The 13,195-nt window shown below is 46.4% G+C and overlaps 1 protein-coding gene across 1 annotated transcript; it reads left to right on the top strand.

The window, feature by feature from the left end:
- The first annotated feature begins 208 nt into the window (after nucleotides 1-208).
- Nucleotides 209-7,867, top strand: LOC119185046 (uncharacterized). The gene is made up of 2 exons (XM_037434177.2): nucleotides 209-934; nucleotides 5,805-7,867. Exons 1-2 carry the CDS (start codon nucleotides 462-464, stop codon nucleotides 7,408-7,410), a joined length of 2,079 nt encoding a protein of 692 aa, XP_037290074.2. The 5' UTR covers nucleotides 209-461; the 3' UTR covers nucleotides 7,411-7,867.
- Nucleotides 7,868-13,195: the final 5,328 nt, after the last annotated feature.

Genomic DNA, 13,195 nt, shown 5'->3' with positions numbered 1-13,195 from the left:
GCTTTCGCTGTAAAACATGCGCTCTGTGAGTCCGCGCATATGTGCACGGTGTCGTCCGCTACACCTAACATAACTTATATGGCGCCAGCGATTGCTACGTAGCCCACGAGATGGCGTGGCTAGTTTCGCATGGGGCTATCACTGATATCACGGGCTATCAACTGATTTCACTTATTTCATTTCGTTTTGCGTGTCTTGAATTGCGCAAGTGGAGATTATAGCGCACGGCCCGAAAGCGCAAAATTCTGATAAGCTTAACGCTTAGAGCTGACATTGCTGCGTGTTATGAAGAAATAAGTGACGAGGAAGAGACAGCACGTGCAAGAAGGCTATTGAAGGCGAGGAGGATGGCACTCCGTCGTGTTTGAAGTCGGAGCAGTTTAGGGGCGTTTAAGTCTTCTCACTGAGCAGCATAACAGGTTTTGTACTGCGACGCTTGCCTACTGTCTTCCGAGCACGCCATGGGCGACAGAATAGGCTTTGGAACGGGACAACTGGACTTCGAAGAACTCAACCGAAGTTCTTCAGGAGTGAACACGAGTGGTCCTTGCAGCGCTACAGGCGTTGCTGGCGATGATGGTGGCAGCATTTTTACGCCCACCTGCGACATATTCGATCAATTGCCCCGCTGGAACTACCTCCTATGGCACGTCGGCTTGCAGTTGCGAGAGCTCCAACGTCCCGGAAGGCTGTCCCTGGTACGGGTCCTCTACAAGGGTGCTGGAGGCCGCATGCTGCAAGCGCGCAGCCGTCACGCCCGCTTTCTCGTCTACGTTCTGCTGGTGCATCACCGATGCGTCGAGAGTCTACATCTGGACGACACTCTCTTCGAAGGCAGTGGGCTTGGCGAGTACCGCGAACGCATCGTCTCGCCGCTGCGGAAAAATGCTAGCTTACGGACGTTGATTCTCGGTAGCATCTTCTGCGAGTACAAGTGAGTGTGATTTCATACAAAACTTAGTAGAATTCAACGTGCTGTCGCGTGGACAGGTCACAGCTTCTATGTTACGGCACGTGTACCCCTCCGCTGTCTGTGTGTAATTTTTGTTGTTGAACAGAATGCCGCGGGATCGAATCCCGGGTGCAGCGGCCAGATTTTCTATATATAGAAGCGTGATGCAAGATGCCCGTTAAAGAATGGCAAGTTCACGGTAGAAATAATGTGCTCTTTCACTACGACATTCCTCATAACAGTATCCCGTGGTTTTTAGACGGAATAGCCCAACAGTTATTCGTCACCAGCTGTACGCATACAGTTATATCGGCACCGACGTCAAATGAAACGCGAAGAGTGAAGCACATGGCCCAAGCATTAGCAAAGCTATACTGTGGACCATCCAGCCATCAACATACTGACGGGCATGCGCATCCGATTTGGCAGCACTGCAATTCCTCTACAGTGCACTCATTTGCGTGTTCTTGTTTTGATAGGCTCATACAGTTATGCTTGCCGGCGAAGGCTTTCCGTGCGAATTTCGTCGCTTCATTTTTTTGCTGTCTCTTTGTCTTTTTTATTTGTTTAGAATATCGTAACTAGAACAGATGCTGCGGTGTCAGGCTGTAGGAGGACGGTGCGATGCACCTGTCAGTGGTGATGACTAAACTTTTCTCACTGCGTCTTTGATAACGTTTGCTCCACGCCCTCCGCTGGTCACGTTTCATATGACACCTATAGTGCGTACCATAGGTCAGCGAAACTTGCGGAGCTCACTCACTCATTCATTAAATACGTCTTGTACTTTGGACTCACTCATACTCACGAAAATTTTCAACCACATTTACTCGCACTCAAACCCACCAGAACAATCCTCACCCGGACCCTCTGACTCATGGCTTGATCTTAGTCTGAAACAGTGCAGTGAGTCAACACATCAGTTAGCTTAGAAACAGTTTTTCCGACTACGTCTGTGTTGCATCGTACATAATGAAAGTCACAGCATAAGCGGAGACATATGGTTTATTCCATATTCTTCCTTCCTGTGGCGGCCGCTGAGAGCGTGCCAGCGTACAGCGCTGTAGTCGGTAGCGACGCCTTATATCACATATCCCCTCTTGCAAAAATTAAAAAAACACACGCAAGGACTCTTTTTGTTTACTTCCTTATGAAGTGCTTTTATTTCTTCAAAGTCTTCTTTTTACGTTTGCTTCTTACAAGCGCATTAAATCCTTCGAGTCTGGTTGAAGCTTGCGTGCCCTCTGGTGCAGATGATCCAGGATTTGCACTTTCTTGGCCATCCTCTCTTGATGTGTCAGGTTGTGGCGCAGTAGATGACTGATTAGATGCAGGTGACCAGTTCATGTGAGCAGAGTTTTCAGGTTGTGGTGTACTGGATGACGGATTAGATGAAGGTGACAATTTTAAAATGACAGAGATGTCTGATTTTATTTCGTTGACTGCTGCGGGGTGAACTGCGGCTAACTTGGATGTGTTCCACACACGCCCATCGTCAAAGAGGTACGAAGCCGGTCCACGTTCTCAAATGATCTTCTTGGGCGCGGAGTATTGTGGATACAGCTTGCTGTGAACTGCAGGTGCATGTAATTACCAACGACGAAACTGGGTTCCTTAGCTCCACGTTTTTCATCGATGTAGCTCTTCGAGATCTTTTGCGTGTTTTTTACGTGCTCTCGCAACAGCTCAATCGCCCTTGACGGGTCCGTGCTGAAGCCTCTGTCAGGCAAACCCTCCATTTCACGTCTGGCGCGAGGTTGGAAAACTGCGTGTGCTGCACCAATAGTCGCGTGAGGTGTGCAGCGACATACTTGCAGGTAATCAAGCATGGCTGTTCGTATATCACGACGTGCATGCAGAGCTAGTTTAATATGACTTCAGCACGCTATTGAATCTTCCTATACCAAGCCGTTAGCTTGTGGGTAATACACAGATGAGTTGTAGTGCGTTATTCCGCGCTCTGGGAGACATTCATCAAATATTGCTGAAGAAAACTGTGGTCCATGATCGGATGCAATACCACGTGGGATTCCTTCTCGCGCAAAAAGTTGTAAAAACTTCTCCACTGTAGACGTGGTCGCATTTCACATTTGCTATAATAGTCAATAACAGTAATTGCAAAACGGTAGTCGGCCGAAGCTTGCGTTCAAGGTCCCACAATGTCCGTAGCAAGTTTTTCCCACGCCGCGTCAGAAAGAGGAACAGGTTGCAGTGGCGTTGCAAAAAAAAAAGTGCGGACTTGTCACAAAACTAGCATATCACGCATGTGCGCCCCAGTTCTTCAATGCGGCTATCCATGCACGACCACCAATAAGACTCTATCAGGCGAGCTTTGGTATGAATAATGCCTGGATGTGACTCGTGGGCCAGATCCGTAAGACAGCGTGTCAAAGTCGCCGGCGCGACAATCCTGTTGTCTTTTCGGAACCCCGCAATTTGGCCTGAAAGAATGCGGGTCAGTCTTGTTGACAAAAAGCCCGGATGCCAGATGAAGCACACCAGACCTTGTTTGAAACGCACGACGGGTGTCGTATATGAAATATTGCCCTCAAGTGGGAAGACGTATGTGGGCCAAGCTGCACGCTGTGTCAACGATCAAGCTTAGGAGCATGAATCATCTTTAATGAATAAAGGAAACGCGCACAGACCTGTGCTATGTATAATCTGAAGATGAGCCTTGGCTTCGTGAGATAAAGATAATAGGCAGAAGCAATGACACATGCATTAGCGCGAGAGTTACTGGAGGCGTTTCACATTAGGATATACATGGGTTGCATTATATAATGACACGTCTGTTTCAGTTTACCAAAATGAGCAGCAGCTTCTTGACATGAGAGTTACTAGTGTTCGTCGATTTTGATGGACACATGCGCAGAGAGGTGTACCCTGGTTCTTTTTTTTCTGATCCGTGCTTTCCAAGTTTGCGCTACTATGTATCCCATTTTGGAGCAACACAGACGAATCGATTTGAGAGCGCAGCGAGCCTTCACGTATACGTGAACCTTGGCACAACTGCCACACCGACATGCTGCACCGTCGTGGGGCCGCTGGTCCGGCGCTTATAATTTCTTGGGCACCTTGCTGTACAGCTCAGGAAATAGACCTAGCGCTACCTAGCATATCATAGAACCACCTACTGCATGGTGTCCTTGCGGCGTATTCCTTTGAATGTCCCCATAAACAACACTGGATGAATTCGTGCATTATTCATTTTGGACGCGTGGCTTGTTAGTACTTCATTTGTCGCCGCTAAGCCTTTAGTTTCATGCCAAACGTTACGGCAAGACAGATAACGGAGGAATCTAAAATACTGGAACCGATGGGAGATGATTGTTTTCGTTACACATAATGTCGACTTAAGCTAATGCTCTATGAAACCTTGGCTTGTGCTTTTCATTGCAGCAACTTGTAATGAAACTTGTCTTAAAAGAAAGGGCCTTATATATTTGAAACTTTATAGTCGCATCTCTTCATTAACCGGTGATCCCTCCTACGTTGCCCTGATGCAATGCGTTATCTCTCGTCTAGCTAGTACTGTCCCGTGGCACTCAACTTTTTGTAATCCTCTTTGGTGGCACCACAGTTGACATATGCTCGATAAAACCTATACCTCGCGGCAGCCGGGTGGGGTCATCACCCAGTTTTTTTAACCTGTACGCGTGAGCTTTGACCGCAGAGTCGGTAAGCGTCGCGATATGATGGACCAAAGCGGTGGAGTGAGCGTGAATATGCGCAGGTGCCCTGTGAGCAGGCCGGTGCAGCTTTCGTTTGCCAGGCCGTTATTCCAAACGGACCTAATCTCACCTGCTATTTTGTTTTTGCGTTCTTGTCTTGTTTTCGGCTTCCAGTAGCGAACATTTTTTCGCCACAGGAAAGTGATGCATGAACCGCAGGATAAAGACTGCTGGCGTACAGTGTCGAATTTTATGAAAGGTAACACGGAGTGCGCGTGGCCTGCGCACTTCGGCGGCTGCTGGCAGCGAGCGCGTCAGCGGGAGCGAGAACAACCACAGTCTTTCTTCGCATCATCTCGCGGTGAGCAAAACAACTATTCGTTCCTCATATAGAACCCGCGGCAGGATTGCGTCCCCCTCCCTCTTCAAGGCGATGGTGCGAGAGCTGGTAATCGCCTTGAAGGAGGAGGGGTTGCAAGCTTGCCATTCCATATCAGCAACGAATGGTTGTTTTGCTCGCCGCGAGATGACGGGAAGAGAGACAGTGGTTGCTCTCGCTCCCGTTTGAACGCGCTGCCAGCAGCCCCCGGAGCGCGCAGGCCACGCGTCGCCGTGTTTCCTAGGACAGCATTCAGAAAAAAAAAGGAAGAGAATTTCGCAGCTAGTTAAAAGCGAGGCGGTGTCCGGTTAACAGAAGCACACTAACAGAAGAGAGCCGCACAGGACTGTTCATCGCGCGCATATTCTCGTTCACTTCGCCATTGTGCATCTTGCGTTTATCTACTCGGCGGTCCATGCTTACGCGTTAAGGTTAAGAAACAATTTATGGCTCTTTTTAGTCTAACCACCTGTCGTAAAATTATAATGAAATGACGCATCAGGCTACGGTGTACTTTAATGCCAAAAGCGACCGACGTCTCCGTGCTCAGCGTGCAGTTGCACTGCACGCTGACCAACTTATTTATCAAGTCTCAGAAAACGGCAGGGCAAAAGAGGTAGGAGGCTGTTGGATATCTGGTAGCCATGGGACTGTACGTCCATGCACACATTTTTCTATATTGTCTGTTTCAAGGCAGCGGAAGATTTCGCGGTTTTCTTGTGAAGAATTAGTTGTGCAGACTGTTTTTACTCTCGGGTAAATTGTCTCAAACGCATTTTGCCCACGTTTCTTTGCACAGGAGCATTCGAGAGGAACTGTTCGGAGCCATAGCCACACTGAAGAACCTGTGCGAGCTGACCATCTTAGGCAGCGCCGCGGCGCCATCGGCCGTTTTAGACGCCGTCTGTGCGCTTCTCGCGCACACCACGTCCCTCGTGACTCTGAAGATACCGAGCCTCGCTTACGACGAAGCAGGCGCTACTCGGCTAGTCGCTGCGCTCCGGGGCAACAAAACCGTCCAGAATGTGTCTCTGCACGGCAGCATCTTGCATTCGTATGCGCAGAATGGGGTTTCCTCGTTCGCCCACTTCATGGCCAACAGTGCGCAACTAACTTCGCTCAGTTTGGAAGGTGTGCAGACGGATCCCGAAAGTACGTTCCAAGACGTGAAGTGGATCGTCGCGCCGTTCCATATTCGCGAAAACCTTCAGAGTCTGTGTCTGACAGGCTTCCTGTTAAACGCTCAATGCGCGTGTCTCTTCGCTGCCCTCGTGTCTGCGAAGAAGGGCTGTCTGAAGAGACTGGACTTAGGCGGCTGCCAGTGGATACCCAAGTCGCGGCGAGAACGGCCTGGTGACGGCGGAGCTACTGACGTCCAAGGTTCGGGTATATCTGTGATCGCTCACCAACGTTGCCATTGGATTGAGTCGTTTGATAAGAGTGCGCGAGTACACCTCTCGTTTTTGGCTCTGGCCGTCCAGGGCCTCGAACCGGAACAGCTGCGGCCTCTATTCGACACCGCCGTTACCGTGAAATCGCTCAAAACCATGTCGCTGAGTGGTGTTCCGCTAGGCAAACTGAAGGCACTTTGCAGAGTCCTCCGGGAAGCTGGAATGACCGGCATAGTTCGCATAGAAGATTCCTACATCGTCGACTCAACTGTGCTGGCTGATCTTCAGGAGTTTCCGGAAGCGTTGTCTAAGGTGGCGATCAGATCTTCTACCGAGCGGACTCCAACGGCGTTTGAAATGGCGGTCCGCCTTGCGTGCTCCTGCTATCTAATCACCGAGCTCAACCTGCGCTTGGCGCAGAGAATTCTTGCGGACGTCCCCACGTTTCGCACCCTGTGCAACTACTTGAGCACCGCTAATTCGCTGAGGTCGCTCTCACTGACAGGTTGTGGCAACCCAGATCTAGGCCGCACTCTTCGGTCGGCAGGTCGCCCTTACAGCCTGCTCCTCCAGATGATCTTCAAGAACACGACTGTCCGTGCTTTGCGGCTGAACAGGTTCCATCTGGGTGAGGAAAACTTGCGTTTATTCGTGGCTGGAGTGGTTGCCAGCAAGAGTTTGTGCGAGCTCGCCTTCGCATCATGGGACCCGGCCGAAAATGTCACGTTTGTTCGGATGCTTGCTTCGAAGTTCCGCGCAAACAAGACCATTACTTTACTTCGTCTTATGGCACCTGCGGACGGTGTAAAAAATGAGTGGTTCGCCATCGAAAACGTCATCGGCCGCAACATAGGACTCCTGACTTGCGCGGCACACTACGTCATGGGAAACGACTACTCGCCGCGTTGCGACGCCGCTCTCGAAGATGTTTCCGGCACTAACGCACTCATGAAGAGAGTCGACGAACTAATGAAGGACGAACCAATAATGGACGAGGAAATGAACTGCAACTAAGCACTTCTGGAGTCTCGATCTGTTCGTGAGACCTTTCGGGGTGGAGTCACAATTTTAGAAAGCTTAGTTAGGACGAAGAGGACAGTGATGTTCTCCGATACATTTCATAGACACATATTGTTATCAGTTCCCACTTTGCTGTGTGGTCAATCTGTCTACGGACAATGTTATTGACAATGTTTTTAGCTGTCTGTTGTGTGCACTGTTCTAGTGATTGAGAGAAGTAGCAATGACGTGCGGAGATTTGGGGATTGTAAAGCGGTTTTGTTGCGAATCTTGCCACGAATTTTTCGCTAGTATGCAATTTTATTTGCGTAGACATCTGATTTTATTAAAACTTCGGTTCATGTACATTACCATTACGGCTTCACATTGTTCTTGGACGTGAAACATTTTATATTTGACGAGGTCTCGGATCTTCATAAAATCTTCGAAATAAATTACGTGCTCCAGTTGACTTGCCTCTGAGACATCGTTTTTGGTCTGTCCGGTAGACCCACCATGGTGTTCTACCGGCTAAGGCACTTGGCTGCTGACCAGCAGGTGACGGGATCGAATCCCAGCTTCGGCGACTGCGTTTTCTACGATCACGAAAATGCTGTAGGCTGGTGTGCTCAGTATTGGGGTGCACGTTAAATAGCCTCAGGTGGTCGAAACTTCTAGAGCCCCTCCACTGCGGCGTCTCTCATAATAATAATGGTGGTTTTGGGACGATTTACTCTAGATATTATTAGTCTGTCTTGTAATTTCAGCATCGCAAAGGCGTAGTGTATTATCAGATAGCGTGTAACATCGCTGCCGTGATGTCACGTGGTTCCAGCAATGGAGAATAAAAAAAATAAACACGCAATGGTCCTTCGAGGTTCTGATAGCGCCCTAGCTTACTTAGCCTACAGCATCGATTATTTGAATACGGCTATTTAAAATGGTGCTGAATATACATGAATAGTATCGAAGTTTAGGGACCCCCGCCGTGGTGGTCTAGCGGCTAAGGTACTCGGCTACTGACTCGCAGGTCGCGGGATCGAATGCCGGCTGTGGCTGTTGCATTTCCGATGGAAGCGGAAATGTTGTAGGCCCACGCGCTTATATTTGGGTGCACGTTAAAGAACTCCAGGTGGTCGAAATTTCCGGAGCCCTCCACTACGGTGTCTTTCATAATCATATGGTGGTTTTGGGGCGTAAAACTCCACATATCAATCAAGTTTAGGGAGATTATTCTGAAGCAAATGAAATCATTTCCGAGCTAATCGAGGTACAAAGCGCACGACAGCCACTTTGTATATAGATTCGAGCTGGACGGTAATCGCTAGGGGGCGCGGCGATGTTTTTCGGGAGGGCGCATGCGCAGTTCACACCCGCTATGGTGCTACAAACAAGAATCCTGTTTAAAAAAAACCTGACAGGCTTAAACATCGTAGTTTCTCCTTAGTGAAAGCTAGATGACCTGTAGAATAAAGAGGGCACGGCACGCATTCGACGAACAACATGCCTAAAACTTTGCTTGCACCTATGCAGGTTATGCTGTGTCTTTCTGCCTTCACATTGCCGTACCGCGTCGGAACTGCTATCGTTCTACCGGACGGACAGCGAGACGAGACTGGGATTTATCTACCGGCGAATACGCAGTCACGGTGCATTACGTCATCGGCGGCGGATCTACTAAAGGACAAGCACGACCGCGGATTCTTCAGGGGGCACGGCACGCATTCGACGAACAACATGCCTAAGACTTTGCTTGCACCTATGCAGGGTGGTTACTTTACGAATGTTGTTTGTTATAGAAGTGACGATCGATTTTTGTTACTAGTGCCGTGCCCTGGCAGATGTTTCAGTATTCTTTGTCATTGCTGTACAACGATTTCAATCCTGCAGTCGGGCGATGTGGAGGAAAACCCTAGGAACACTAATACTCAGATGCTACAAGCTATTCTAGATAACCAAAGGGCCTCGGACCGTAAAATAGACGCACTAAAGGAAGAAATCAGTGTATTGAATGCTAAAACTGAAAAATTAAGTGGCTATCTTACGGTAATACAGGAAATGAATAAACAAATTGAGATCCTAGAGCATATCGTGCAGGAACAAGCTGCTAAACTTGCAGATTATGAAAACCGCAGTTGACTCAGTAATCTTTCGGTTTTTGGTGTTCCCGAAAGCAAGGGAGCTTCAGCTGTTGATTTGAAGAGAGTCGTGGTCGATGCGATCTTTAAAGAAACCCTTGGTATATAAATTCAAACGATTGAAAGAATCCATCGACTTGGTAAGGAAAAACCTGGGAAAGATAGGCCCATAATCATGAAGTCTTATGTTAACCGTGAGAAAGAAAGTGTTATAAAAAACTGCAAGAAACTTAGGGGGACCAAGATAACCATAAGCAACGACTACGCCCGAGACACGGTTGAAATAACTGAAACGTGGCTACACAGTTGTGTCCCTGATAACTGCATTGTGCCAGAAGGCTACAAAATCTTTAGATCTGATAGAGACTCGCGAGGGGGCGGGATCGCTATCATAGTAAAAAACTGTTGTGGCCGCGCATGTTCGAAGCAATGTACCAGAAACGGTGTGGTGTAAAAGAAGGATTTTTAACACAGTATAGCTTCTTGGTGTCGTGTATAGACCACCCGCAACAGCAACAGACTATCTTGATAAACTGAATAACTTCCTTTGTGCCCATGTAAATGGGAACACCACGCTAATTCTTACTGGAGACTAATCTGCCTCACATTGACTGGGACGTTTTTTTGCCCGGACACGTCGAGATTGGTAGCGGCGAAAAGATGTTGGAAATTATGTTCGCTCATAACTTAACCCAAATATTGCGCGAATATACACGGATGACATCTTCGTCTCAGTCAGTGTTAGACCTGGTGTCCCTTTCAAAGAAATTGTGCAATTATAATATCTGTGTTGATGAGGGAATTTCTGATCATAGATTGGTCTCTGTTACTATTCCACTGAGTGTTTCACGAGCTAGAACCTATAAGACCGTGCAAGTAAAAGATTACGCAAACGCAGATTATACTTCAATTCTTGACATGCTGGGGGATTCATTTGGTCATTTTGAGCACGCATCCGAGCGCCAAACAGATGATGAATTGTGGCAACGTTTTAAAGATATAATAAATATTGCATAGACAAATTCGTTCCTAGTAGAGTAAAACAGACTAAAAAGCGCAATCCGAGGATAACAGGAGATAATATTCACAAAAACGGAAAGTTAAAAAGGCTGCGGAGGAAAAGAAACCATGGCTCTGAAGATATAGCACGTGTACGAAAATAATTGAAGAAATGCTTGATGGAATCTAAGCGCGCTTTTTCGGTCAAAAGTTGAGTTCTTTTGTTAAACATTCACCTCACAAGTTCTGGCTTTATATGTCCGATCGGCTCGATAAAATTGACCAGCTGAAACGTGGAAATGAAATCGTGACGAAGAATGTTGATATTGCAGATAGTCTTAACATTTTTTTCAGTCAGTTTTTACAAGGCGCAGATGCGACACTGAAACAGAGGATGGAATATGCCACTTATCTGAGCCGATGGATGAGATTACTATCAGTCGAGATCGAGTATTAAATAGTCTATTGTCTCTTGATTCCAAAAAAAGCATGTGGGCCGGATAAAATACCCAACCCTTTTTTGCAGCGTTATGTGGAGTGGATATCTTACTACTTAGAAGTTATTTTTCAAAAATCTATTTGTACTAGTTCAGTGCCATCGGACTGGCGCACAGCTGTAGTTGTCCCTGTGTTTAGGAGGGGTAATCGGTTGTCCACCAATAATTACCGTCCCGTATCGCTCACATCTATCTGCTGCAAAATATTGGAACATGTCTTTTTCAAGCATGTCATCACATTCCTAGAATATAAAAATTACTTTTATCCTTATCAGCATAGCTTTAAGAGTAAAGTTTCGAATACAACACAGCTTATCGAAACTATTCATGACTTTGCGACAGCTTTAGATATCAATGAACAAATTGATGTCATCTGCATAGATTTCGCTAAGGCCTTCGATAAGGTACCTCACGACAGATTACTGTATAAGCTTCACTGTGCTGGACTAAGTCAACTTTTACTTAGTTAGTTTAAAGCCTACCTAAATGACAGGAAGCAATTCGTGAAAATTGATAACTCTATGTCTAGCTCACTAGAAGTGTTTTCTGGGGTTCCACAAGGCTCGGTTCTTGGGCCCTTATGGTTTCTGATATATGTCAATGATATCGCAGATATAGCAAAATACCACGTTAAACTCGAGCTGTTTGCTGATGATTTTTTAATTTACGCACGAGAGACTGGTAGGAAGGACCAATTGAACATTGCCGAGTGTCTACAAGAATTACACTCATGGTGTGAAGCTTCGGGAATGGAAATCAATTATTCGAAATCTACCGTCACCCACATTTCTAGGAAAAAAACGATAATTCCATTTGAATACTGTATCGGGAATCACACCTTGTTGACAGTTAATGCGTTTAAGTACCTAGGTCTTACAATAACGCATAACCTAAAGTGGCACACACATATTGATCATGTTTGCTCTAGGGCCTCACAAAAATTGTACATATTAAGAAAAAAACTGCAGGGTGCTAGTATGGACGTAAAACTTCTTGCTTTTAAAACTTTCATACGGCCGATACTGGAATATGCCAGTATTGTCTGGAGTCCCCACCAAAAAGTGCTTGTAAATAAACTTGAACGCATACAACGGCTTGCAGCTCACTTCATATGCTCGAGATATAAACAGAACGACTCAGTCACAGAAATGCTACAACTATGTGATCTGGAGATGCTCCGCAAGCGCGGACGCAAAAATAGATTAAAGTTTCTTTTTAATTAATAGAAGGTGAGTTTAAAATTAACAGAAATGACTGCATAGAACAACCTGGGAAACGAAGCGTGAGGGCAAACCATACACAAGTACTGCACCCTTATTTTGCACGAACGAAGGCGTACCGTCATACTTTCTTCCCCGATGTCATTGAAGATTGGAATGGGTTACCGAGTAACATAGTGAATGCGAGGGATGTTAATAAATTTGTGCATTTACTTGATTTACATTAGTGTGATTTATTGTAAATATCATTGAGATTGTTATTCGTTGCCTTGTGAATCAGGGTGTGTGTTTTTCGTTTTTCGTTTGGAATGCAGAGCTTTCATGGATTCGTATATATGTATATCTGGTTTATCATTGGGAGATGTATAGTTATATCCCCAATTTGTTTGTACAGTGTGTCGTACCTTTTCTGTAATGACCCTCAATAGAGGGTTGAAAGTATCTCTAAATAAATAAATAAAATAAAAGAACAGCAAAAAAAACTTAACAAGGGATAAGTGAATTCATAAATAATCGTCCTTCTGTTCTGTGGACCGCGCTGTTTTACGTTTTTTTTTTACTGACGTGCATCAAATAGCCCAAACTTAATGCACTGTGGTGTCTAAGATTAGCCGGCACGCATCTTTTTGAGAGCACGTGAGGTGACCTTGAAAAGTTTCACGGGTCGTTCGTGTGGTCGGAAATGCTTCCGTTTTCGCACTGCGATCATGCACTGATCGACCCTGACAATTGTCGATAACTTCGGTTGGTTCTTTCGGCGTAGAACAATCATTTCTTTATTGTGGGCTTGTTAATTAGAGAGAGAGAAGCAATGTAGGAAAGGTATATAGGGAGGTTAACTAGACTACGCATCCAGTTTGCTACCCTACACATGGGGAGGGGGAGAGGAAAGTAAAAGAGAGAGAGAAAGATAGACACATGTCACATCACACACACAATGCCGAGT

The sequence above is a fragment of the Rhipicephalus microplus genome, chromosome 1 (genome assembly GCF_043290135.1).
Source record: "Rhipicephalus microplus isolate Deutch F79 chromosome 1, USDA_Rmic, whole genome shotgun sequence".
Classification (NCBI taxonomy): domain Eukaryota; kingdom Metazoa; phylum Arthropoda; class Arachnida; order Ixodida; family Ixodidae; genus Rhipicephalus; species Rhipicephalus microplus.
The sequence above is the reverse complement of the archived record's forward strand: the minus strand, read 5'-3'. Positions and strand labels throughout refer to the sequence as shown.